We start from the raw sequence: 25,797 nt of genomic DNA on the forward strand, positions 1-25,797 counted from the left end.
ACAACAACACTGATGCAAATCAGACAGGAAATGTGCCTTGATTTTAAACAAATGTAGTTTAGAAATATGTAAAAGAGTCAAATTCTACTCTTAGAAGTATTCACTTCCGAACCAATAGCTACATGGAAATAGTTCCATGATTAAACAAAAAAGCATTTCAATTATAATAGTTACGCAAACTGGGTTCAACCAGATTTGTAACTGACAGTTAAACTGAGTATTGTCATTATTTTGTTGATATGATCACTGTTCATTATAGAGACACGCCACATAGCTGCATTGTACAAACTCTGTCAGTCGGCTGTTAAAGATGTGCAAGACTGAAAGGCTGACCTTGCACACTCCCGCCTCTTCCTCGCACATTTCATGTGACAAGTTGTGCACATTATTTATTCATGTTTAAAGGCAGCCAGCCCGAGACATATACAGCCACATTCCATAAACAACAGCGCATAGCCTCAGCCCGCACGTATGTGTAATGCAGGCTGAATAAATCTCTGGAAACTGTCTCATTGAAATCTGACGTGCGTGTCAGTGTTGTCGGCCACTGTCAGCATCCATAGGAGAAATATACCAACAACTGTGCAAAGACAGAGAGGAGAGATGCCAGTCAGAATGATCCTAATACAGTAATTGCCATGTGTCCGTGTCACTTATCTACGAGTAGATAATTGACAGCGTTATCTGCAGCGAGATGGGGGTGTTTATTCTGGTGGTTCCACAGACTGGATCCCAACAAGTGGATCATAATGAGATGGCTGGATTTGTTTGGGTCTGACCCAGCAAGGACATATGATTCCGGGTCTATAGAAAAGGCTTTTCACTTCTAAAATGACTTTCTTAGCAGGATATTCTGGTATAATTAAGAAGAAAAAAAAACTGTCGGCATAATGTAATTGAATTCCCTGCTCATTCCCCTAATTAGACATTAAGGCTTGGATGGAGGTCATGATACATTTATTCATTGTTTTATTTATTTATTCATTTATTGTAGGTTTCCAGCTTTTTCAAATGTCATAAAGGTGGATGGGAACTGGGTCTTAATCAATTAATCAATTAGAATAGGCTACATTCACAAAGTTAGAATTATGCAGGCACAACTGTCTAATCTTGTAAGAGGCTTGGTTTTGAGGGACTTTTAAAGCATATTGGAAACATTTAGCTATAATGGAATTAAATTGAGATTACACATTTTCAGAGGGTTTGGTGCTGGCAAAAAACAAAAAAAACTGGCTATTGATAACAAGATTTGAGCTGAAGAGAAGTAACGGGCTTCAACGCTCATTTCTAACCTTCAAAAACGAACCATAAATGAGAAAAATCACTTAATGTGATGCAGATTTTTTGCAGACTAACTTGTTTTCTGTGCGTCTCCACATCATCCCAAAGCCAGGCGGCTGATTGACAGGACTTGGCTGACTCTGGACCCTCCTTCCCGGCGTCCCCTCCTCTCCCTCTCTCTCTCTCTCCCTCTCTCCTCTCCTGTCCTCTCCTCTGCTCTCTCTCCCTCCTCAATCGCGAGGCTGCGCTCACCGACTCGACACCGCCGACAGGGATGCAGCGAGGGCGCAGCGCAGCCTGAAAAATGGCACCAGCACCGCGCGTCCTGTGGATCTATCCATCCCCGTTCCTCCTGTCCTTCCTGCTGCTTTTTCACGCGTTGTCGCCGTGCCGATCCTTACGGAATTACCCGGAGAATGAAGGTGGGTGTCCCGGCGTGCGCGCGTGTGACCCCGTGCGCGGGGTGAGTTGGATGACTTTGGCGGGCGGATGGGGAGCTTCACGCCGGGGAAGGAGCGCGGCGCACCGGAGCGCAGCGCAGCGCGGCGGCGGAGACTCCCGTTAAGTGCTCCGTTTGGTTATGAATCATGCATAAAGGAAAGCAGAGAGAGGCAAAAAAAAAAAAAAAAAAAAAAAAAAAAAAAAGTGTTCGTCACGTTTTTCTTCTTCTTTTCTGAGCATACTGACATTAAATTTGCATGACATATAAGCAGAGGGCAGCCGGAGGAGGCTGAGGGCGACGCTTCGCTCTGTCACATCTGGAAAAGACAGACTCACTCCTAAAGTAGCCCAACTTATAATAATTATGGCAAAACAACATTGGCATCTCTGCCAAAAATCCCTCTTGATTATTGATATCTTAATTATTACACGCTGATAAATGCTGTGGTTTTTTTTTTTTTTTGTGCGCTGCGGACTGAAGTCTATTGCTTCAGTCTGCAAATGAGCAGCAGCAATTACATTAAATTTGTCACACGCTGCTGCTGAGGCTCTCTCAGTTATTGTATTAACATCGATGCTCAGCCTGGAATTAGCCAATGCATTTACTTACTAACTACTTCTGACTGCTTGGTGGGCTGAAACATGGGAGCGGGCTTGTTTAATGGGACGTTGGACGCATACATAAATGGGGAGAAGTGCAGAACCGTGTCCGCAAGTTCTGTTCACAGTAATTAAGTCAGGAAACAGTTTGGAGGCTGTTTGGGGAAATCTGGAAGTCTGTTGCTCCTTTGCTCTCTGACAGTCTGACTAGAGATGGTGCAGCTGTGACAGGACTGTCTCTCTGTGAATCAATTCTTTCAGTTTTCCTCGAAAAGCTCCAGTCAGTCTTGTTCTGAAGCTCCACAAAGCTTTTTCCATCTCTGTGAATTGACTTTCATTGATATATTCTGCCTTCCCCCCATAACTGACACACACACAGAGCTCAACTGGGTGAATTAAACAGGCAGATGATTCACACAGACAGGGCCCTACCAAGGTTTAAATGGACCTCCTGTCTCCAGCTGACTTAACAGTGTAAGCGGTGTGTGTACATACACTGTGCTGAATGTATGTCAGCGCCGGCAGGAGTTCATACAGAACAAAGGCTCTGGAGGATAGATAGTCTGAGAGAGATGAGGAGGAGGAGGAGGAGGAGGGTTTGAACAGGAGACAATGCACGTGAGGGAGACCCGAACACTCTGGTATAATATTCACTCAAATGAGCATGACTGATGAAACCGACTGGAAGTCAAAGGAAACTCCTGTTGATTTGGATAAACACAGGGAGGGCATGCCAGTCGCCGGGAATGTTTGTGTGTGTGCAAATCGTGTTTAGCTTGTTCTTTTCAATCTCTGAGGTGACTTGACAAGCCAGAGAGGCTTCCATTACAGACGCTCTGCACACCAGGTGCCGGGCAGTGTTGCACTGTGGGGCAATCTGTGTCACTCGTTTGTTCTTTCATTATCTCGTCACTTCATGCTGTGTGAAGGTCTTAGCTGTAATTTTGCCTATAAATCCATCTTGTGTGTGTGTGTGTGTGTGTGTGTGTGTGTGTGTGTGCCTCGATGGCACAGTAATCTGATGAAACCATTTTTGTCAACTGCTCTGTGCTCTGCTTTAACCTTTCGGCTTGCCAGGCTCCCTGCTGTGCCTCCACGTCTAATAGAGGGACTGCGTGTCCTTGTGCCAGCGCGCGCGTGTGTGTATGTGTGTGTGTATATATACCTTGTGTTTGCCTATAAGTGTGCATATTCTCCACCCACGCATCTCGATAGCTGTGTTATTCCAGGAAATCCTCCCTCTGAGTCTGTCTAGTAGCAGAAGCGAGGCTGTCATAAAAGGGGAGCTACAGCTCTCAAGGCTCAATTAGGAATACAGTCCCTTTGATGGAGCTGATAGTGTAAGCAGGGAAGCAGTGTTAAGCTGTCAACAAGCTTAGTTTACTACCAGAGCTATTGATCTGCTCCAAAATTGTTTGGCATTTACGAGAACCTCAGTTGTGAAGACAGACTGGCAGAACTCGGCTCCTCGGCCTCATTTGCAAAATTACTTCGAATTGAAGCGATAATTTCACCCGAGTGGAGAACACGAGGCGCGAGGGGGGAAAGTGCTTCATTCAAAAGCTGAGAGTGGAAACAGCAATGCAACGCTCGGAAGGTTTTTGTTGTCAGAAGTATTGAGGAGCGGGAGACAGGGTGTGTTTAGGTGAGCCAGCAGAGGGAGCCCAGCACTCCCTCTGTCTGGACCCAGAGGGCAGACTGATGTAACAGCGGGGTGGAAGACGCTCCCGGGTCTCCCCTCCGTTCCCTTTCTTGTTGCACTGTCCTCGTCCCGTGTGTTCTCAAACACTGGAACAATGTGTTTCTCTTGTTGTTGTTCTCCCAATTTCCTTCCCTACTGCAACCTCGTTGTGCAGAATTACGCAGGGGAGAGAAGCAGACGATCACAACTTTCTATTTTTGTGTTTTCCCTCTCTTTCTAAATTTACCTCTTTCATTCCGACAAAAAAAAAAAAAAAAAAGACGTGGAGCCTTGCGCTTGCTTTCTCTGCAACTGGATCTCCATTGCTGTGTACTAATGGAAGCAAATAAATTACACCGTCCTGAATTTGGCTTGAATTCTCATGCAAAAAGGATATTCAGCTGAATTAATGAGGAACGGTGGGGAAAGATGAGAAAATGTGGAAAAAATGTGACTCAGTTGTGGCTCATGTTAGCGATACGAGGTTTACGTGTAATCTATGCCTGCACTTGATAAAACGGCGTACTTGAAGTTTTTCATCGAATTGGCCTGGGGACGGGGGCGCTGGTGGAAAATGTATTGTGATTAATGTTAACATGGGGGTGAGCAGTTAGTGCAGAGGCAAGCATATGTAGAGCTTGCCCTCTACTTACACACACACATACACACACACACACACTCACACCTTATGATTCACACAAGATCCTGACTACGGTATAATGCCGGGTCAAAGGTCTCATCTGGTTTAATTGCTTTAATCTATAATGGCTGCTTGTAGTTATCGGCAGAGCCATACCTCAAGAAGCGTGTGTGCGTGCGTGCGTGTGTGTGTGTGTGTGTGTGTGTGTGTGTGTGTGTGTGTGTGTGTGTGTGTGTGTGTGTCCAGGAGAATTGCTCTGCTCCATGTTACAACCATGACCTTGGACAGGAAAGGATATAGATCTCCATTCTCATCAGAGACCCGCTGCAAGCTTGAGCACCCTCCTGGTTTCTACCTCCACCCCGATCTCTCTCTCTCTCTCTCTCTATTCCCACTCTTTTTCATCCGCCCTCCGATGTTTTCTTTCTGCCTCCCTTGTGGCGACCGTCTCTGTATTCCTCGCTGTTGTTCTCTGCTCTCCGTCCTCCTTCCCTGCTGTCTCTCTTTGTGTGTCTCTCTGACTCTCGGTGTATCGGTAGGACAGGAGCCGAGAGCCGCTGTAGTATGTTTCCTGTAATGAGGGGGAGCGCCTATATCTGCTTAACACAGGCCCATGCACACGGTACACACACACACACACACACACACACACACACACACATACACACGCACACACACACACACACACTCCCACATACAGTTATTCTATCTTAATGTATGGCTGGGGGGCAGTTTGGTGGTCTCGGTCCAGAGAATAGTGTCACATATTCTGGGGGCTGGCTGATAGATGGGGTTATAAATACAACTCAGTGACAGAGAAGGATTCCGCTGCGAGGGCTTCACCTCACGGATTCAACGTGTGTGTATGCCAGTGTGAAAAGACAAAGAGACAGAGAGAGAGAGAGAGAGAGACAGAGAGGGAGAGAGAGAGAGAGAGAGAGAGAGAGAGAGAGAGAGAGACAGAGCACAAGAGGGAGAAAGACTGAAATTATAAATAAAAGGCAAATCCACAAGAGAAAAGCTGAGCGACAAAAACAGAAGTGATAAGGAAAGAAAAAAAGAACAAAGACCAACACTTAGTTAAAAAATGGAGCAGCTCAACCATCTCTCTGTGCTCCATCGAGCAGAGCGTCCAAAGCAGCACCCACAGAGCCCTGGTGTCGTATTTATTGGTCGTCAGTGGCTGCTCACTACAGTTTTGTAGCAGCTTAATCCATTCAAATTATTGCCTTTTTAGGTTTTTTTTTTTCTCTTCTAGGATTTGATGTTTTAATAGCACTGGGTTTATAACAGATAGCATTACTCTCTACAAGCACGGCAATAACCCGTCATGACCACCACAACACTGGTGCCTGTTCTCTGGTAATTGTATCTTTCATTAGAGCTTATTATGACACGATTTCTTCCTTTCTCTCATGTATATTTCTCAAGAGGCGATGGATTCCACCGTTAGGAGTCTTTAAAGCGCGTCATGTTGCCGTCCAGCTATGGCCAAACACAGACAGACAGACACACTCACAGCAATTCAGAGAATGTTTTTGTGGAAGGAAAGCAGAGTTTCTGGAGAAAATTCACACGCTATTTTTAATTTTTTTTTTTAATCTAAGACCTTGAGTAAGCGCCTGTGGTTTGTAAACTGTATACTTGTGGCTTAACGGGGTCTGGAGTTTTCGCAACAAGTGCAGCTACTTGTGCATAACCCGACGGAAATCTGATGAGGGGCACGACAAACAAGAAACACCTTGTTCCTCCATGAGCTGCCGAGGTGCCGGACTGGCTATTTAACCACTGTTTTCCAGTCTGCATGCTTTGCTGAGACGACTGCAGCCCACTGGCAGCAGCAACACGCACGGCGCAGACACGAGTGGAACAGATGTTCTCATCTGACTCGCGACGAGAAACTGAATAAGCATCTTGAAAATCTCAACCTATTCCTTCACAGAGTGAAAAAAAAAGTAATAATAACTATTAATGTGCTGTTCATGCCGCGGTTCTGCAGACTTCAGCAAAAATCGAACGTAACGTCAGTCAGATTTATTTGCTGACTGTGCTGCTCTAAAAAAAGGACAAGAAACTCCCATATACCTGCCTTTACTTTATTGTACTGAAAACAGATGTAACAGTGAGTGAACTACAGCGCTGCTGCCAATTGACTCCTTTTTCCTCACATGACACATATTAACCCTTTACCAGGCAAGTGCCCATATATGGTCATTTCTGTAAGTGTCAGTGCATTCTAGACCAGTGACCGGGGGGGGCATGATTTTATCATCCAGCCACATCTGAATGATTCCCAGTGAATGATCGTTCCCTTAATACCCAGGAAGCCTGTTCTCAGTGCGTGAAGTCTGGTTTTCTGCAGTAAAGTTTGGACTTAGTGGGCTCCCGTCGCTGTGTCTGCTGACCCCCTTCCCCCTCGCTTGAAGCCCTTAACTGCTGGTCAAATCACTGACGGTCACTCAGCCTTGACCACTGTCTAGCCACCACCAAAAACATGCACTCTTCTCCTTCTCCGTCCCTCACTGCCTCTGCTCACACACATCTCCATCCCCCCGGTGTGCCCTCAGTCTTGACCTTTTTTGGCTAAATTGAATTTAGTTGTTTCCTTACGTCTATCCTGCTCTGTTTTTCTTGTTGCCTGTCCTGTCGTTTTGATCTTGCTATGGCTGTGAGAGGCTGCATAAGCCATCCCTGCAAACAAACATCCCTGGATGTGGGTCATCTATAGAAGAGACTGTTCACTCACCATTGCCCCGACCTCTTCTGTTCTGATGAGCAGCTGTGAAGGCATTATTAGAAGAAGAAGAAGAAAAAAAAACACACTTCAGACTTGGAATATAGTCAGAAAACATTTACACAGGGATTCTTTGAGTTGAAATAGGTCAAATTTACTTTGCAGAAATGCAGCTGCGCTGTTTTCACTTGTTCAAACACTTGAAAAGACCTCTGTTAAAGTATTCTTGAAAGGCAATGTCTTCCAGCTGTGAAAATTATGGCTGCTACTAAGGAAAGCGTAGGCAGAGGTAGCATGACACTGAACCCTGCAGCAGTGCTTGGCTGCTTGTCGGTATTTGTCCATTTAAAGTCAGTAGTAAAAAGTTTCAGCTGCTTAAGCTCAACCAGACATTAAGTGCAGAGGTGGCAGATCATTTTAAAAGACAGACCGGCAAATAAGACACTTTTGTTTTCAGAATTTTTGCACCTACTCCGATGGTTGGTACAGTTTTTGTTCTGTTAGCGCTTTGCTCCCTGAGGAGTTTAGGGGGTCTTCTTTCCTTACGCCCATACTTCAGTTTCAGTCTGTCATTGCTGATTTTTCTTTACAACACAGTGACTGACACAGAGTGCAAATAAGTTTAATTTAATGGAGGCACCAGGGCAGATAGGCAGGCTGCAACACAGACATGTCACAGACTGCTGTGGGTGTGCTACCATTAAACGCTTAAGTGTGTGTGTGTGTGTGTGTGTGTGTGTGTGTGTGTGTGTGTGTGTGTGTGCGCGTGTGTGTTATGGTGTGCATCAACAGTGGAAACCTGTCTAAGCACACTTTTATCTGACATGTGATTGCCTATCTGTCTCCACCACTGAGGCTCGCTCCTGAGATTCCAGGCCAATTTACCCTCCTGTGACCAACCACTGTGTGACAGCTGTGTGTGTGTGTGTGTGTGTGTGTGTGAATGTCTTAACAGCTAAAATAGTGGAGACTAAGGAAGGTCAAGGAGAAGCAAAACAAAACAAAATAAAACCAGAGACCTTATTTGAAGTGGCAGTGTTTGCAGATGCTCCTGGAAAATTAGCTGTCATGTGTGTTAATAAAGAAGAAGAGGTTTGTCTTTCACTGCTTGTCCTTTTGACTCAACTCTCACTTTTTTTCTTTTTTCCAAATTCATTTCTGAATGAGTGGCTACATAATAGTATTATCGTGCGTAAAAGGTGGATGCAATTTACTCACTAAGTTATTCCTGAACTCTCGTGGCCTCTGGTTTGTGTGCGCCTGTTTGTATGGAAGTGTTTGTTCATTATTATAGATGTGTGTGTGTGTGTATGTGTGTGTGTGTGCGTGTGTGTTCTTCGCCCTTGATGAGGTGTTGGCACAGTGGAGGAAGAAGCTTATTAAAAAAAACAAGTGTCTGGATCTGACTGGGTGTCACAGTTCAACGGTGTAAGCATTCAACCAGCGTGCTCAGACAAGGCCGTACACGTACGCACGTGCACGCACACGCACAAATGCACGCAACACACTCCAGAGCCTCTTCAAGCAACAAACTAGGGCAGTGCTCCTGTCACAGTCTGTCAGAATATCATCTTTTCTGTCCTGCTAACGCTGCCAGTATATGAAATAGCAGCGTAGGCTAATGTGGCTTCTGCTGCAGCGGAAACCGCAAAAGTTCAGCCTCACTCATCTTCAGTTCATCTCATACATGAATATTTTTATACATTTATAAAATTTTCGCTGTTATCATTGTGCACCTGCCTTCTTCAAGATTAATTTTTAATTTTTTTTAATCTTTAATCGCTTTACTTCAGTAGCATCACTGAAAATATCCTCCTAACCGCGATAACGTTTTTCTCCATGTGTGGCGTGTAATGGTCATTGTCCTATATATCCTCATCTTGACAACTAGAATGGATTGTTACCGTGGAAACATCATAGAAAATCCATTCTTCTAGTTAACAATACATCAAGAGCGTGAGCTAAAAGATGCAGAGACGCCGTTATTCAGCTGCATCAGGCTTGTTTGATCAGCTTCCGCTTCGTATCGTTTCACAGACGTCATGAAAAGAGGTGCAATAAGTGATAGTAATAAAGGATTTGCTTTGATATTTTGTAGTAATCAAAATTTACTTCCACATATAAACCATGTGAAGCCAAACAACCAAAATTCATTGACTCATTAGGACATGTTTAAGTTGCACAAAACCAAACTGCCATTTTCACTCATCACTGAGTTCTGCTCAAACTGATGTAAACAGTTTTGGATTTGAGCGTTCCATTATACAGGATTTTGAAGAAAATGCTATTTTCTATTCAAAACTAAGCATTTTTGGAATCATATCACATTTGCTCATATAGAAAAAATGATCTGAGGCCGAATCTTCGGTTTTTCTTACACGATGATGGAAAATATTAAAATAAAATGAGTTGATTGTAAAAAAAAAAAAACCCCAAATGTCCCTATAAATATTTATGAAGAAATCAATCATAATACAATCAAACTTTTATCACTTGCTTTGTAATTAAAGGACAAATTACAGTTCTAACTTTTATTACGCTGTCGATATCCTGCTTTTTATGATTTAATTTATGTTCTCTCTGCCTGACAAGTGATAATTCAGACACCCAGCCACCATTTAGCCATGCATGTTAAATGCTAATTGAATTTTATTTGTTTCGCAGAATCAGCTTTTACCTTCAGTGATCCGACTTTGTGTGTCGCTCATTTAAATAGTTATAGACTTCTATGTAATTATGTGGGGTGATGCTCAATATAACTGATTTTAATCAATGTAATTCATTTCATCCCAAAGTGGAATTTAATTTTGTGCTTGCTGAAGTGCAACAGATGAACATAACATATGTGAACTGAATGAATCGTAAAAAAGAAAAGCAGAAGCGATTCAACTGGATGGAGGAGGAATTAGGATTAGCGTTTCATTTAAATCTATTAAATTATTCATAAATACATTCGTCTTGCTGACGGCGATCACACTTGAAGAATAACAACAAATCTTTTTCTCAGAACTCGTGCTCGATAGAACCTTCTCCCCATGGAAAATATCCTATCTAATGCTGAAATACTGAAATGAAAAATACAGCAGAATTAGATATGCCTGCTTCAAAGGAAACTCATAGTTAAACAGCACAGACTCCAGTAAAATCTGATCATTATCCATAATAACGACTCCATATGTTCAGTTAGGAATATCCTTTAACCCCCTCATAGGGCATTCTTGGTAACATAGTGCTGTGTGAGGATTTTCAATACTTAAATAATGTGAAAATGTTCCATTTACACATAAAATGTACTGCAATGCATTATGCTGGCAAAAATCACACCTATTTATAGCGTAACAAGTCTTAAAGTTACATAAATATCTCGCAATATCCGGCCATATCATCAACTCAAGATACTCTTAACATGACTCACTGAACAGTCACATTGGTTTCGTTTATACAACGCTTTGCTTAGTCATATAAATGCATCAATCAGATCAAGTGACTGGAAGGAAAAGAGAAAGAGTCAGGAGATAAAACCAGCAGCAGCAGCAGCAGCAGCAGCTATCCAAATGTTTATCAGAACAACTTAACCACATGTTATGTGATTGTTATCAAAGTGGAATTACTATTTTGAAAGAAACAGGAATAAATGAAAAAGTTTCCAAAAATGTTCACAAGCCAAATGAAAGAGTAAGATTAAATTGAAGGATTACAAAGTTTAAAGAGAGCCTTCTCTACAAAGAAACTCATTTTTCCATGAAGAATTTCCTCTCAGCGTTGAAGGACGTCGTACCTCGTTCCTGCTGTTTACATAACAGAGGTTTCATGAAGGATCTTAATCACAATGCGAAGCTTCCTCCTCAGCTGATGATTTCATCGTGAAATACTGAACGTGTGTTCCGCAGTAACTGGAGACGATGATGGGAAGTATGTTTAACACAATCCGCACGGCTTCCACAAAAGCCGACGAACAAAGGACGCGAGTTCAGCCGTGGACGGAAAAACTACAGGAGTGATTGAGAGCCGCTGGTGGTTTTTTTGGACGAATGGAGGGAGGGCTGATGAAAAGGCAGCGAGCACAACAGACTTAGTGCCACGGCAGCGTGGTTTTGTTTTTTTTCTCTCCTAAAGTTCAGAGCTCAAGTCTTCCCACTCCTTCATCCTGCTCTCCGTTGGCTCATTTGTTGCCCTGACAACGCTCTCGCTCGTTGAACTGCACTCTCAGTGGAGTGGAAGCAGGGGAAGGTCTGTGTGTGTTAGTGTGTGTGTCTGTGTGTGTTGCACTTGTTTGGATATTTCATTTGTGGCATCCAGTGCAGAGTTTTATCCAAAAAAAGTCATTCTTTTTTTCCATGCTTACATTTCAAGCATCTCCATATTTTTGATGAGCTAACAGAAAAGGTTTGAAGTGTTTCACTGACTTCAACCTTCCCCAGCTTCTTCCTCCTGACAGGAGAGCTGTGAAGTGGGAACAGCAGGTGGTTCGGAAAGTGTTTTCTGCATTATGTTTTGCTTGTTTCAGATTGTTCCTGAAAACAGACACACAGGATTATACTGACCAAACAGGTTTCAGGTGTATCCATGAAGCAGAGGCTGGAAGGTCCACATGCTCCGCTGTTTCCAGACAGCGTGCGTTTGACATTAATAAGTGACCTTAAAGCGCCTGTTGGTGTGAACGTGTGTGACCGCCCGTCTCTTTGTGTTTACCCTGTGATGGATTTACCCCGCCGTCTCTCATGGTCAGCCGTGATTGGCTGACCTGGGATATAAAATATGCCTGGATTTCCGGTTGTTAGAAGTTTTCCCAGCAAAATTTAACTGACTCGTTGATTAGAGGCAGTGCAAAACTTATTAAAAAAACTTTAAACTTCAAGCCTCTCACTTTGCTGTGGGCGGGTGTGACTCCACCATTTCACCATATCTGCATGCCATGATTGAGCATCTTGTGTGTGAGTGGCTGCATGGCAGGGTGAATGTGATCAAACAGTGAAAAGTGCTCTGAGGCAGCAGAAGCTGCAAAATGCACCACGTCAGTGAAGTTCATTTAACCACTTCATAACTGTTGCAAAGCATTTCGAATGATGATTTAATTACCGAGGTCAAAGAGCTAAAACGCTCCATCTGTGAGTCATGCAACACAGCCAAGGAAACCAAGAATAGCTCCTCCAAGTTTATCCTCTCATATTTATAATGCCCACATGAGAGAGCAAGACTCATCCTTTTACCGCAATGACGCATTCAAATTCAAAATATAGTTAGTAGATATGTTGGCAAACTAATTTTTAAGATAATATTATGATATCTGAGTCATTTTAAATTGTAACTGGGATCCATAGGCATTAAACACCGGCTCCTAAGAGAGGTGTGTTCTTTAAAAAAAAATAATCTATGCCTTCACTCTTCCCTTTATTTCTTTTTAATTAGTATTTTACTGTGGCAAACAAAACACAGTAAACCTTTAAACCGAATCTTGTAAGTCAGGCATGTCCGGAGTCGGACCCCAGGGCCAAACACGGCCCGTAATCACATCTCATGTGGTGCTGCGTTTCTGAACAGACAGTCTTGTTTAAGGAATAAAATGTGAAGAGATCCTAGGAGACAACAAACTGCTTGCCTGAGTTAAATGAATCGAAACAAGCAACGCCGTTGTTATCGTGATTACGAAGCATAACAAACCGAATATGCAAGGTGAATTAATCACAGACTCTGTAGAAAAGAGCAGAAAACAAGACGAGCACATTTGTTTCCAAATCTATACCTGGAGTTTTGAGTTGCCGTCGTCCTTGTTAATAAGCCCGTGCTTTATTTCTGAGGTAAAAACAAGAGACATCTCACCGTATTTATTGGACCACAGGTCCTCTCTCTTCAACGTCGGCTAATTTGACCAATTTCAGCCGGATAATGAATAAATGAATTTAGTTTTTTGAGAAGAAAAGAGCTCAAGAACTCATTAAGTAGTCACATATTGTACTCTATATTGAGTCAGTGTGGTGGTCTCATTGTGCAGTCCTCTTTGTGGGGCTGGCACAGTCTTAAGGAGTGTGTGTGTGTGTGTGTCCGTGTGTGTGTGTGTGTGTGTGTGTCTGAGTGTGTGGAAGCATCCTGGGCTCTTTGTGTGCCAGTCTGGCTGTTGGCAGCACCGTTTGATTCTTGGCAATTGGATCACAGCTTCTTGCAGCCCAGCTGAAGCGGTGGACGGCGTCCAGGGAGCGAGCGGCAGAGAGACACACACTGACAAGAGACGGGCAGGAAAAAGAGAAGAAGACAGGGAGAGACAGACACCCCAGAGGGGGGGGAAGCGGGCGTGTGAAGGAAAACAGAGAGACGCAGAAGGAGATGAAAAGACAGAGATTGAAAAAGTGTTTTCTATTTTCTCTACATGGCTCTATAAGCTGTTGGAGTTTCAGGTTTTATTTTTTTCTTCTTACTACGTCTGTACACAAGTTTATGGTTCACAAATTCACGCTCTACACCCGTCGCCCTTCTTATCTTTCACTTCTAGAATGTAAACCTCACAGTAGGGTGTTGAAAATCAATACGACAGCTTGTCTCACTGTAACCAAACAGCCCTCACAGTAAGCAGAGCTGTGGATCCCTGCACTCGCACAAAAAAATTTTAAGAAACCATTGTGTGCTCGGAAGCTAATTAGTTGGCCATTTTAAGTGCATTTTCAGTCATAAAGCACTTTTAGTTTCCAATAAAGCGACCGCAGTTTTAAGGTGCACCACTGTGGGTGTAATATGTCATGTTTAGCTGCTCCCTAACCAGTAGATTGTGTGAGTGTGTGTGTGTGAGTGTGTGTGTGAGTGAGACAGAGGCCGGTCATTAGATCGAACATGAGCCCGATCCGAGTGACTGAGTGATGAGCTCGGTGTTTTTATTCTGGACCAAAGCAGGTCTGGCCCAGGCTTAAATTTCACACGCACACAATTTAGCCGATTCCCTGGAGGAGGCGGAGAGAAGAAGAGGGAAGGGGTGAGAGCGTTTAGGGATGGATGGGCTGGTAAAGCTCGAGGTGGGCCTTCTTGTTTGTTTGAGGAAGAATTTCATCTGTTTTCTTTAATTTTCTTCTGTCTTCGGCACGCAGACACGCATACAAGTATGCAAACACACACGTGCACATCCATACATATATGCATAGTGGCTGTGTCAGCAGACAGGAAAGCACAGCTAATACATTATAGATGAATCCAGCCATTGATTACAAGTGATAAGTGGTATTGACATTGGGTGTGAGGAGAAGAGGAAAGTGTTGATGGGTAGCTTTATGTATATGTGCATTGTCCCTGTGGAATCCGAAGTGGCTTTAGAATATGTAATGGCCTGAGCAACACTTTAGCTTACTGGACAGTAAGAAAAATATCTAATGAGAACAAATACAGCGGCTGCAAAAATGCCAAAAACTTTCTTTCCCTTCTTAACTGAAGAGCACGGCCAATCTCTGTTTACACTGGTTTAAAGCGGGATCTCTGTGAGTTATCTGACCCTTTAAAACTGCCACGGCTGCGCTCAGCTCGACTCTGTCAAACACATAAAATGTTATTAGACTAAGTAAATCACAGAGAATATCACTGACATAATTGGCTGTATTTGAAACAGACAATTTTGCTTAATTCCTTGTTGATAGGTCGCTTTTATCTCTGCACAGCAATATGAGCGTGTTTGAAAAAGAATGCGAGAGCCTCTCTGCCGGGTCTTGAAATCATATATTATTATACTATTATGTCCCATTTCTCTACGCCACTCAAAAGCCCATGAACTGAGGAAAGCGGTGTAAATGGTCCTCAGTTCCCCTGAACACACGCCGGGGCTGGAGGCTTTCTCTGACCTTTAGCAGCGCAGCGCCTCCCCTCCACAGTTTCAGTGTCGTCCCTCTCATTTAATCCGTCTCCCTCTCACCTCAGCGCCGCTGCGCCGCGTCTCCCTTTCTCTGCGTCATTATTCTACCTGCATTATATTGTCTGAGCTGTTTTTCTCACTTAGACACAAAAAGATGTGAGTGTTGATATACGCGCACATGTATGGACACGGCGTTGCAGCATGAGGCGCCTCCCTGTTGTCGTGCTGCGCTGTGCTGGGATTCAGTTACGGCTGACGAACAGCATGAGCGTGAAAAGAGGAGAAAAACAGGAAAAGAAAGGTTGGGAAGGATTTGAAAAACACTTTCACCTCTCTACAGTTGAGTCATTAGTGTAATTTTTATTAGGAAGTGGAGTTTTTCTAGGTTGCAGCTGTTACCTTTAAGTGATTTTGAGGGAATAAGAAAGCGTGCCGCCTAAAAGTGATGCAGTCAGTTTAAATCGTGTCAGGTCAGCGGCTCACACGTCTGAGGCGCGATCTGTAGGTCGAAAGATTTCAACACAGGATGGATAATCTGGGAGGGACACAACGTGTGCGAAGAAGAGAGCGAAAGAAGAAAGAGAAGCAGTGGTCTCTGCAGATGGATGCTGATTAAATATTGATGGTCAGCAGTGTTGAAGGCTTGATTAGGACCTGAGCGAGCCAAGCCTGAGCAAGGCGCTCACCTGCACATAAACAAGAGACAGACACACACACACACGTAGAAACACACTCTGGTTGGAAACCTTGCTCTCAAATCCGAGCGGGTTTTCACTATGCCTCCTGCCGTACAACCTGCCACTTCTCCTCCTCTCCTTTCGTTCTCACCTTCGCTTCGTCCTCCCTCCACTTCCTCCCGTCATGCCGAGATCACACGCTGGAAACAACATGTGTGATTCCGAGTACAATAACCATTCATTTTGGTGCCGCTGCACTTTGTCCTCAATGACATTCTCCTCTTGCGAGTGTCACTCTGACAAAGCCTTCAAAATGCTCACAATGATTTCAAAAGCAGCCATTACATTTTAAATGCAAGAGTCAAAATGACTGGAACATAAAGAAATAATTGACTTCTAGCGAGTGGCCTGACTTCAATGATGGGCTTTGCCGAACAAAATCTTCAGGAAATAAACCACCGTGTTCAAACCTTTTTTCTATATGAGTGAAACTCTAAAGAGGGGGTTTGGTTGGACTATTACTTTAATGTCAAAAAAGTCAAAATTAACTGGAAAATGCAGTCTGTCCTCGACATCTTGACGCTGTTTAATTGTCTGACTTTGTGTCCCCCTTGAACCATAACAGCTGCAGCACAACCACAGCAATCTCACTGCAGAAATTATAGGCTTGCCACTGCTGGTGATTCCACTGCCAGCGTGCTCGAACACAACAAAAGACACCCTTGTATAAAACATGGAAACATCTTGGGAGTTTCTTATGTGGAAGCTTTACAGTCGGACACAATGCTGTGTAGTCCATTTTCATAGGCAAAATGTGTCACACCGTATCTTGAAAACTTTGTAGAGAAAAATGGGAATTGAGAAATTAACAGTTTAACATGTTTGTTTCTTTCTGTTTGTGTTGTTGCAGTTACTTTGCTGGACTCCATGTCGGCCCTGGCAGACCTGGGCTGGGAGGCGTACCCTAATGAAGGGGTGAGTATCTGAACACACACACACGGATACACAAATAAAATGTAAAATATCATCTCTTTGTGTTGGAACCGTCTCCAATCGCATGAACCTGATCTGAAGGAGCAGGTTGTGTTGACAGGTTTTATTTCCAGGGAGCAGGCAGGGACTCGGAGTGTGCAGCAGCGCTGGAGTGTGTGTTTTCGGGAGCACTGGGTTCATGAGCGCTCTTTGCTAAATCGGGAGTCTGCAGGGGGAATTTACAAATTATTTCTGCCGCGCTGGAAGCGCCGTGGCACAGGAGCCTCCGACTATAACCGGCTGTAATCTTTTTCGGATGGAGCGAAAGGGTAAGGTGGAGAAGTAAACATTGTTACATAAGAGGCGATGGTGTTGTTGGCGTTGTTTGCATGTCTACATGTGTGTCAGGAGGCGAGGGCGAGTGGGGGTGGTCCGAGCGTTACATAACTGGCTTTTTGCAGGTATAGGGACCAAGGGAGTCTGGAGTGCAGCCACCATGAATCAAAAAATGACAACAGAGAAGTGAGGAGAGGAAGAGGGCGGGAGCGCGGAGAGGAAGAGCGACGAGGCGCCTTCAATAGAGCCGGCTCTGTATGTCACTGTAGCGCCGAGGCTGTTGAATGGCTCTGAATTAATTCTATTTCCTCTCGAGTCACACTTCTCTCTCTCTCTTCCTTATCCGCCATTCAGCATCAGTGTGTTAAATTGCAGGATGCCACACGCGGTTTCATGGTTGTGTGCAGCAGAGAGGCAGCTCAAGTGAGCAGAGCTCAGCAAGGTTGTTTTCTCAGCCGATCAAGGGTATCAAGTTCAGCCTAATTGAAAAGCCTTTGATTGTGCGGTCATCTTCTGGAGGTTTTTACGGGTTTCTCCTCGTCCTCTCAAGGAGAGCGGTACACCAGGGTCTAAAGTGTTCATTTTATGGAAGGTTTTGTGTCATTTTGAAGTACAAAATTTACTTTATTTGAAGATATGCTGCAGGTTGGGCAGTTTTTGTATGGATTAAAAAAAAAAAACAACAACCAGAAAGTTGAAAAAAAAAAATACAATAACCATCTCCTTTTCCTGGACGTCATCATTACCAAGTTAGTACAGAAATTCAAGGTAAAGTAGCTTCAAGGGTCTCTCAGATGAACAGAATGAAGAGACTGTTAATCATATCAACTGAGGTAAATGTATTTAGTCCTTTTACTTCAATGCCAGACATGTATTTTATCAACTATTTTATCTGAAAAGGAAAACGCCAACAAAACTGCACAAATGGTTTCAGTCTCACAATAAAGACAAAGAGACATGAACCAAAAGAAGGTGGAACTGAAGGTGAACAAAAAAAAAAAAAAAAAAAAAAAAAAAAATCAATTACGGTGACCTGAAAGAAGTGTTAGCAGAGACTGGTGTGCGTTATTATTTTCTAACATCACTTCAAAATTGCAAGTTTAGCCGTGACGTCCTGACATAATTACTTTAAAAACTAACAGTAACCTAATTCATTAGCACCTCGGTGCGGATTTTAGTATCAGTCATTTTAACGCTTCATTAACTCCGTCAATTAGGTTATGTTTTCAGAGCTGTTTGTATGTTCACCTGACTGGCGGACGAGTGCGGCGAGAGCAAATAAGACTATATTACGTTTTGGAACAGTTTTGACTCGCCGCATAAATCTATTAATTATTCTGTCATTGAAAGGTAGGGCATTTGGCAGAATCAAGGGCAAAATAAAAGAAAACCTGAAAAACAGATTTTTTTTTTTTTCCCCCCCCTGGGGTGCAATTAGATGGACCACACAGCAGCAAGGCAGGCAATTTCCAACATGGCATAAACACATGAAAAAAGCTCAATAATAAATAATAAAAAGATGAATTGTAAACAAAAAAACTGATAAGATGTGACTAGCAGTGCATTGAATGCGTTGCAGTGATAGCTGATGATAAGAAACATTGGTGGGTGTCAAAGTGTGTAGCTAATGTGTGTTAGAAGCAAAAGTTTGAGTTCAGTGTGATGGTTTCAGAAATATAACCACACACAAGCATGGTGGCTGCATTTGCAGATTTGCACACCATTAGGAAGTCACCGGAGATCAAAAAGCTAATTTTCTATTTATTTTCTGTTTACATTTGCTTTGCACGGCAGCTCTTTAAGTCAACATATGCATGAATGCCGTGCATATACCAAAATTGTTAATCTGTAAGCTTTGTTAGGGCTTAGTCCATTTTGGTCATGCAGAGTGGGACAAAGCCGTTTTTATGAGTCTGAGTCATTATGCAGGCTACTTAAAATATTCTTCGCTGTCCTGAGGGCATCACTTCAATCTCGACACGCCAGTATCCCAATGTTGTTCTTTATTTAAACATTGAATAATTACACTTGAGAGTTAGCCTCTCTTTGTCAAAAGGATGATGCTCGGACATACAAATTGCTGGATGTATCTTATCTGGTTTAAAGTTAGTCAAAATTAGATGCTTCCCCCTCCCATAAGAAAGACATCTGTCGCAGATGAAATGCGGAGGATGAAATTTGACAGAAGTGATAGGAGAGCTATGATATACTCTAAGAGGAGAAGTGAGAGAAGGGCTGTGAGAAGGTCCGACATTTCATACAGAGGGATTATCAAGATGACCTTTGGACTTTAAACCTGAGGATTATTCGCAGTGAGAAGCAATTCTCACCAACATGAGGCCGGTGTCTACCTGAATCAGTCCAAAGTGACACTTGACCCCCAGAGGTCACGCCTAATCCAAGCCGTGCGAGGCCGGATGTGGCTGAGACGGAGCGGAGCGACCCACTTCTGTCACCGTGCAGGGGTGTTCCTCGTGAGGGACACAAAACAGATACATCTTAATGATGTTTGCAAATGGGAGGCCCCACAACCTCTCTGCTCTCCCCGGAGGCACCTCGGCCCACAGACCCCCCCCCCCCCCCCCCCCCCCCCCCAAACCCCCCCCCCCCCCCCCCCTCCGCCCACCTCTGCCATCTCTACCTTCTGCTTTTCTGTCTCTGCTCATTAAGACGTAGACTGTTCCAGAGTTTCAGAGGCCAATTATGCCGTCGTAGGTGTACCCATCAGATGATTGCAGGAGGAGGGATGTAATGTTAAGCTTGTGAATGGTTGAACTTAAACCCCGAACCGACGTCGCTGCTTCACTTCAAAGCAATCAAGCAGGCTCAGTGCTGATTGGCCGAGGTGATTAAGGGTTCAGGGAGGGAGGGAGGGGGGTATTCTGAATGTTAATTCAGACCCAGACTGAAACAACACAGCACTGGCAGCAGCGGCAACCGTGTGTGTGTGTGTGTGTGTGTGTGTGTGTGTGTGTGTGTGTGTTTGTGCATATTTGTACACCTGTGTTCAGAAAGTGTGAACTGTGAGTCTATCCAAACATTTTCTTAGATGTATTTTTAGTGTTTTGTTTTTTTTTGCCCCTCATGCGGCTTGCGGTATCATTAGCAGATATGGGGGCAAACAGGTTGTTTTCCAACTTCTTAAACACACCTGTGCTTTTCACCCGGCAAAAGTGACAATGAACAGACTCGCCAACTGGGGAAATAAGTCACTCACCAGGAAGTGGCAGTAATCCAGCCACTCCAAACTCTGCCTACAAAGAAATAAACAAAGACATCATAAAGCCCTCTTTATCCCTCAATGACTATTCCCATAAATGCTTTAATCACCACTCCCTGGGGACTGAGCTTTGTGTATTTGTGTGGGTGGGTGTGTGTGACCGTCCTGTTATGTCCGACTGGTCTCGGCTCTGCACAGATGGGTCCATTTAGCTGCCAGGCGTGCCTGTAATTTACCAACATTCATTTCACTCTCCTCTCTTTTCGCTCCCTTTCTTTCTCGGTCTCGTGTTTTGTTCTTTTAATTGAATCAAGTGTGGCTGATCACAATGAGTCTCTGCCGCTGTGTGCATACAAGACTCCAGTGATACGTCGTTTATACTGTATGTAATCTCCAAACTCTAAACCGGCTGCCGGGGACGTTGGTATCAGCTAACTGCAGCAGCATTAAACAATCTTCTGCTTCCTCTTCTCCAGCTTTTTCTCCTTCCTCCTCTCTGTTTCTCTGCTCAAGGACAACTCAGTTAGGATCAAGAAAGAGCTGGTTTTGTTCAGGCTCCAGTTCATACGCTGCAGACATTTCAGCGGAGATTAAAAGCATGTGAGCGTGCGAGGGAGCTGGCGAGCGTGCGCGAGCCTATAGTGAGAAGTGTGTTTTTATGCGGATCTGTTTTAGTGCTCAGGACTCGGAGGTGAAATGCGTCAAGCGTTTGCTGGGTTGTTGAGCCGTCACATTAGATTAACCTCAAGAAGTCAACCTTAGCCTGGACTCAAAGTTTCTCTTTGCATTTGGCTGCTTTATGTAGTTTTACTAGCCTTTTTTTTTTTTTTTTTTAGCTTTCTCAAATTGAAAGGTACTTTAGGGATGACTGGAAGGTACTATGGCGAGTCCAAGCGCATGCTGCCGTTCTTGCAGCTGTGCGCACGCGTGTATCCGCTATGTGTTCACGCCATGTATACGTTGTGTTTACATGGGTTCGCAGCTGTAAGGCGATCTGCGCTCATCACTTGAGGGGCTTAAAGTTTCAGCCTTCACATGACTGGAGTTCAGCGCAGAGATGGTGGTCCTCTCATCCCTGGTCACAAACCAGGACTCGTCTAGTTTGGAAGTGTCGTTTTCAGTGTGTGTGTGTGTGTGTGTGTGTGTGTGTGTGTGTGTGTGTGTGTGTGTACAAGAAAATCCAGTTAGCTTCCTCTTGAACGGATCAGATATCTTGAGACACTAAAACCACATTGGTTTGTTTTCTTTTTCTTTAAGGAATAGACATGTTCTGTGTGTGTGTCACTTGTATATACGTGTGTGCCTGTCTATGTGTGTGTGTGTGTGTGTGTGTGTGTGTGTGTGTGTGTGTGTGTGTGTAGATAGAAATGTTTTCCTGCTCATGCAAGAAGTGTTCTCAATTACAGCCTTAGTCAGAAGTGGAAACAGATGGTAGCAGATGACGGGAGACAAAGTAGCTCTGTCCTACCTACTCCTTCTCTCTCTCTCTCTCTTTCTCCATCTTACTTCTTGACACACACACTTCGACTTCTTAAGCGCTAAATCATGCATTCCCTTTAGAAAAACAGCCTCACTCCTCGCACATGTGCAGCAAAGACAAAGACAGTCCTTCAGTCATCTTGACACAGATCATCACTCAGAGTCACCCAGACATGGAAACAGAACATGCAGGCTTAGTGTTGGTTTGCGCTAAACCACACTTCACTGAACTCGGGCCCAGTTTCCCCCACAAGCAATCTCTGAACTGAGATTTTCTTTGTGCATTGACCAGTGATGAAGTAAGATGATCTTACAGCTGAGTGGTGCTGTTGTCAAGCCGGCCTCATAACTGCTGAACATCACTCCGCCTCGCGCTCGCGTTCACTTTGTCATTGATTGGAAATGTAATTTTAGGTTAAGAACATTTCCTCGCAAGGACACAATTGCTTCTCTGCTGTCCTCACCTCTCCTCGCTTCTCCTTCTCCACATCACTTATTCATTCACCTCGGCTTCCCCTCATTACTCTGTCCACCCCCACTATCTGAGCACTATTTCTGTGCTTTTGCTTTTTATTGTATTTTTTTTTTTGCCTTTTTTTCTGCGCTGTGTACTTACCCTCACAGTGTTCCTGCAGGTGAGGGTTGCTGTGAGTCGGAGCTGATTCTAGGTCAGGGTGGGTGTTTGCAACGGCGCTGATAAATGCAGACATGTTACACAAGCATGTGGCGGCTGGCGGAAGTGCGCAACTGACAACTTTCATTTCCACAAAACTTATTCCCACTTGATTCGCTGTTTTGCTAAAACTTTTATCACACGGAGACAATTTAAATTGCGAGTCACTGAATAAAGGCCTCAAACCCCAACATAAACTGAAGTGTGAGGCAAGAATCCCAATGGCTACAGTTTCATGTGCTCCCTCCTTCCTTCCCCTCACTTTTCCTTCTTTTAATTATCACGAATATATAAATAAATAAATTAAACAGATTTGTCTAAATACACGTTCCCTCTCTAATCCTCAGTGGGAGGAGATCAGTGTGATGGATGAGAGGAACACCCCGATGAGGACCTACCAGGTGTGTAACGTCATGGAGGCCAACCAGAACAACTGGCTGAGGACGCGCCACATCAGCAGGGAAGGAGCGCAGCGCGTCTACATCGAGATTAAGTTCACTCTGAGGGACTGCAACAGCCTGCCCGGGGTTCCCGGTACCTGCAAAGAGGTATGCGTCATCTTTATGAACGGTTGGGAATGCAGGAGCAAACGCCATGACACATAAGGCCTCTGAGGACTCGGTGTGTGTTTAAGTCATCCTGCGTTGCTCACACATGATGAAACATTTATATGTGACTAATTCAATTGGTGTTGCGTCGTCTGCTTTTTTGAAATCTGTTTAAAAAAAAAGAGTCTCTTTAGAAGAAATCAATATCAAAGGAGTGAGTTACATTCGAAACATGCTGCACAGAGAATTTGTTTGAATCTTTACAGAGTATTATCTGTCATTCCCGTCTCCGTCGCCTTTTGAATAAAACGCAGTGGGCTGTATTGTGATCGGTGTTTTCTTTCACAACTAAACACATATATTTACAATGAAAGTGTGAGAGTAATTGTAACACAAAGTAGGACATTCACACATTAAAACAGCATGCATATTTGCACCGTGAGAATAAAAATGAACTAATTTAAGCCTGTTTACACTTGTAAATGAACACTTGTGAGGAGGAAGGTTTTCTTTCTGCATATTGATTTATATCTGAGCTATCGGCCTGCTCTGTTGTTTTGATACATATTAGCATATTTATTAATGTCAGGCCTTTCAGAAGGTGATATGTACTTTTCGTAATATAATTATTGGAAGTATGAAATCAGTGCTCCTACATTATACTACATTATACAGCAGGGCTGCAAAAGGCCATTTTAATTATCTGATTTACGATTTGATTCTTCTTTTTCTTGCTGTATGCATTCAAAACAAACACATGCACGCGCACACACACTCATGCAGACTGAAGCACACTTTAATGGATTATGAATAGATGAAAAGAGAGGAAACATGAAAAAAAAAAAAAAAAAGACCTGACACAGGCTGAAACGTACGCAGCTCCAGAGGCCTTTTTTGTGTGTCTGTGTATATTTTAACCTAATATTTTTTTTTTTCCATTGTCCTCCCATCTCTCTGATAGCACTGCTCCTCTGTATTCATTTCACTCTACTTTATTTGCCCTCTACACCCTTTTCGGTCTCATTACATCTCCAGAATGACTAGCGGAGTTAATGTGACACAGTTAAAAAGGCCTTCACTTTCATGAAGCTGCGGGTAGTGTTGCCGACTGGCCGTCGGCACAGACGGACTTCGGTTTCAAAAGAAGCAGACAAACAGTTACACACAGCAAATGAAAGCCTTGTTAGAAATTCACCACATTTTCTGTCCTGGTTAACTGTGTGTTTTTCTGTGACGGCTGCTAACTGATGAACGGTGTGTGTTTTGCAGACATTCAACATGTACTACTATGAATCTAATAATGCCAACCTGTGGTTCATCAAGGAAAGTCAGTACGTCAAGATTGATACCATCGCTGCGGATGAAAGCTTTACACAGGTGAGGACATCCATACAGTCAAAGAACACACACACTCACAATATACCCTGACTATAAATACAAAATCCATACCATAGATACACAAATATATGTATTTAAAGATATATGCACATACCCCCATCTATCCTCTTCTTGGGGGGTGGGGGATTCCAAGCTGCTCTCAGGCCAAACCAGAGATATAATCTCTCCAGTGGGTCTGAGGCCAACCTTGGCACCTTTGCCCAATTGGACGTGTCTGGTATACGAATGGCAGGTTACCGGGGGCGCCCTAATCAGATGCCCGATTCACTTGAACTGGCTCCTCTTGTGGAGGAGTAACAGCTCAACTTTGAATGTCTCCCAGATGGCTGAGCTTCTCACTCTGTCACAAAAAAGTGGCGCCTGACACCCTGCAGAGAAAACCCATTTCGCTCATTCTTTCGGTTCGTGGTCACAGGTGAGGGTAGGGGCGAAGGCAGAGCAGCTCTGTCAGTCCAGCGTCTGGATTTCCTGCATTCTCTCACAGTTCCTCCTCCTCTCACTGGCGAATAGGAATCCAAGATTATTTAGTCTACATTGATCACTTCTATGAATGAGGATGTTGTAGAAGTTGTAACTGTTTACTAACGCGAACATGTTTGAATATCTTGTAACGGACGCTCACTATCAAATGAAACAAAACGTACAAATATCTCTTGTCCACAGGTGGATGTTGGCGATCGTGTCCTGAAGCTGAACACGGAAGTGCGAGACATCAGCAACCTGAGCAAAAAGGGTTTCTACCTGGCCTTCCAGGACCTGGGAGCCTGCATCGCTCTGGTTTCTGTCAGAGTCTTCTACAAAAAGTGCCCGCTCACGGTGCTCAACTTGGCCCAGTTCCCCGACACAATCACAGGTGGAGACACGGCGCTGGTTGAGGTCCACGGCGTGTGTGTGAACGCCTCAGAGGAGTTCGAAGCTCCCAAAATGTACTGCAGCGCAGACGGAGGCTGGCTGGTTCCCATCGGGAGGTGTGTGTGCAAACCGGGCTTCGAGGAGAACAAGGACGTCTGCCAACGTGAGTGGGGCGTCGGCCCCGAGGCCTCTTCGGGACTGTGTGTGTATGTGTGTGTGTGTGTGTGTGTGTGTGTGTGTTGGGTAAAGACCCACAAAAAAGGCAAACGACTAAAGCCAGACAGAAAAATGTATGAAGTGGTTTAATGCTTGTTCAACGCAAATTCATTATGACAGGATTTAACCTTGAGCTGCAGTGTGTACTTGTGTATGCAACATGCCTTATTAAAAAAAAGATAGTTTTCGGAAATGAGAACAATTGTGAGAATCCACAATAGCTT

General features: G+C 43.9%; 1 protein-coding gene across 2 annotated transcripts in view; it reads left to right on the plus strand.

Moving 5' to 3' along the window:
* The first annotated feature begins 1,529 nt into the window (after window positions 1–1,529).
* The window catches only part of LOC115405665 (ephrin type-A receptor 3-like), an 81,427-nt gene continuing 57,159 nt past the window's right edge, over window positions 1,530–25,797 (plus strand). For both annotated transcript variants that reach the window (XM_030115303.1, XM_030115304.1), the window contains exons 1-5: window positions 1,530–1,703; window positions 16,790–16,854; window positions 22,907–23,107; window positions 24,377–24,484; window positions 25,169–25,520. In XM_030115303.1, coding sequence (XP_029971163.1) covers window positions 1,586–1,703; window positions 16,790–16,854; window positions 22,907–23,107; window positions 24,377–24,484; window positions 25,169–25,520 — 844 coding nt within the window. In that variant the 5' untranslated portion in view covers window positions 1,530–1,585. The remainder of the gene's footprint in view (window positions 1,704–16,789; window positions 16,855–22,906; window positions 23,108–24,376; window positions 24,485–25,168; window positions 25,521–25,797) is intronic.

The sequence above is a fragment of the Salarias fasciatus genome, chromosome 18, assembly GCF_902148845.1.
Source record: "Salarias fasciatus chromosome 18, fSalaFa1.1, whole genome shotgun sequence".
Classification (NCBI taxonomy): Eukaryota; Metazoa; Chordata; class Actinopteri; order Blenniiformes; family Blenniidae; genus Salarias; species Salarias fasciatus.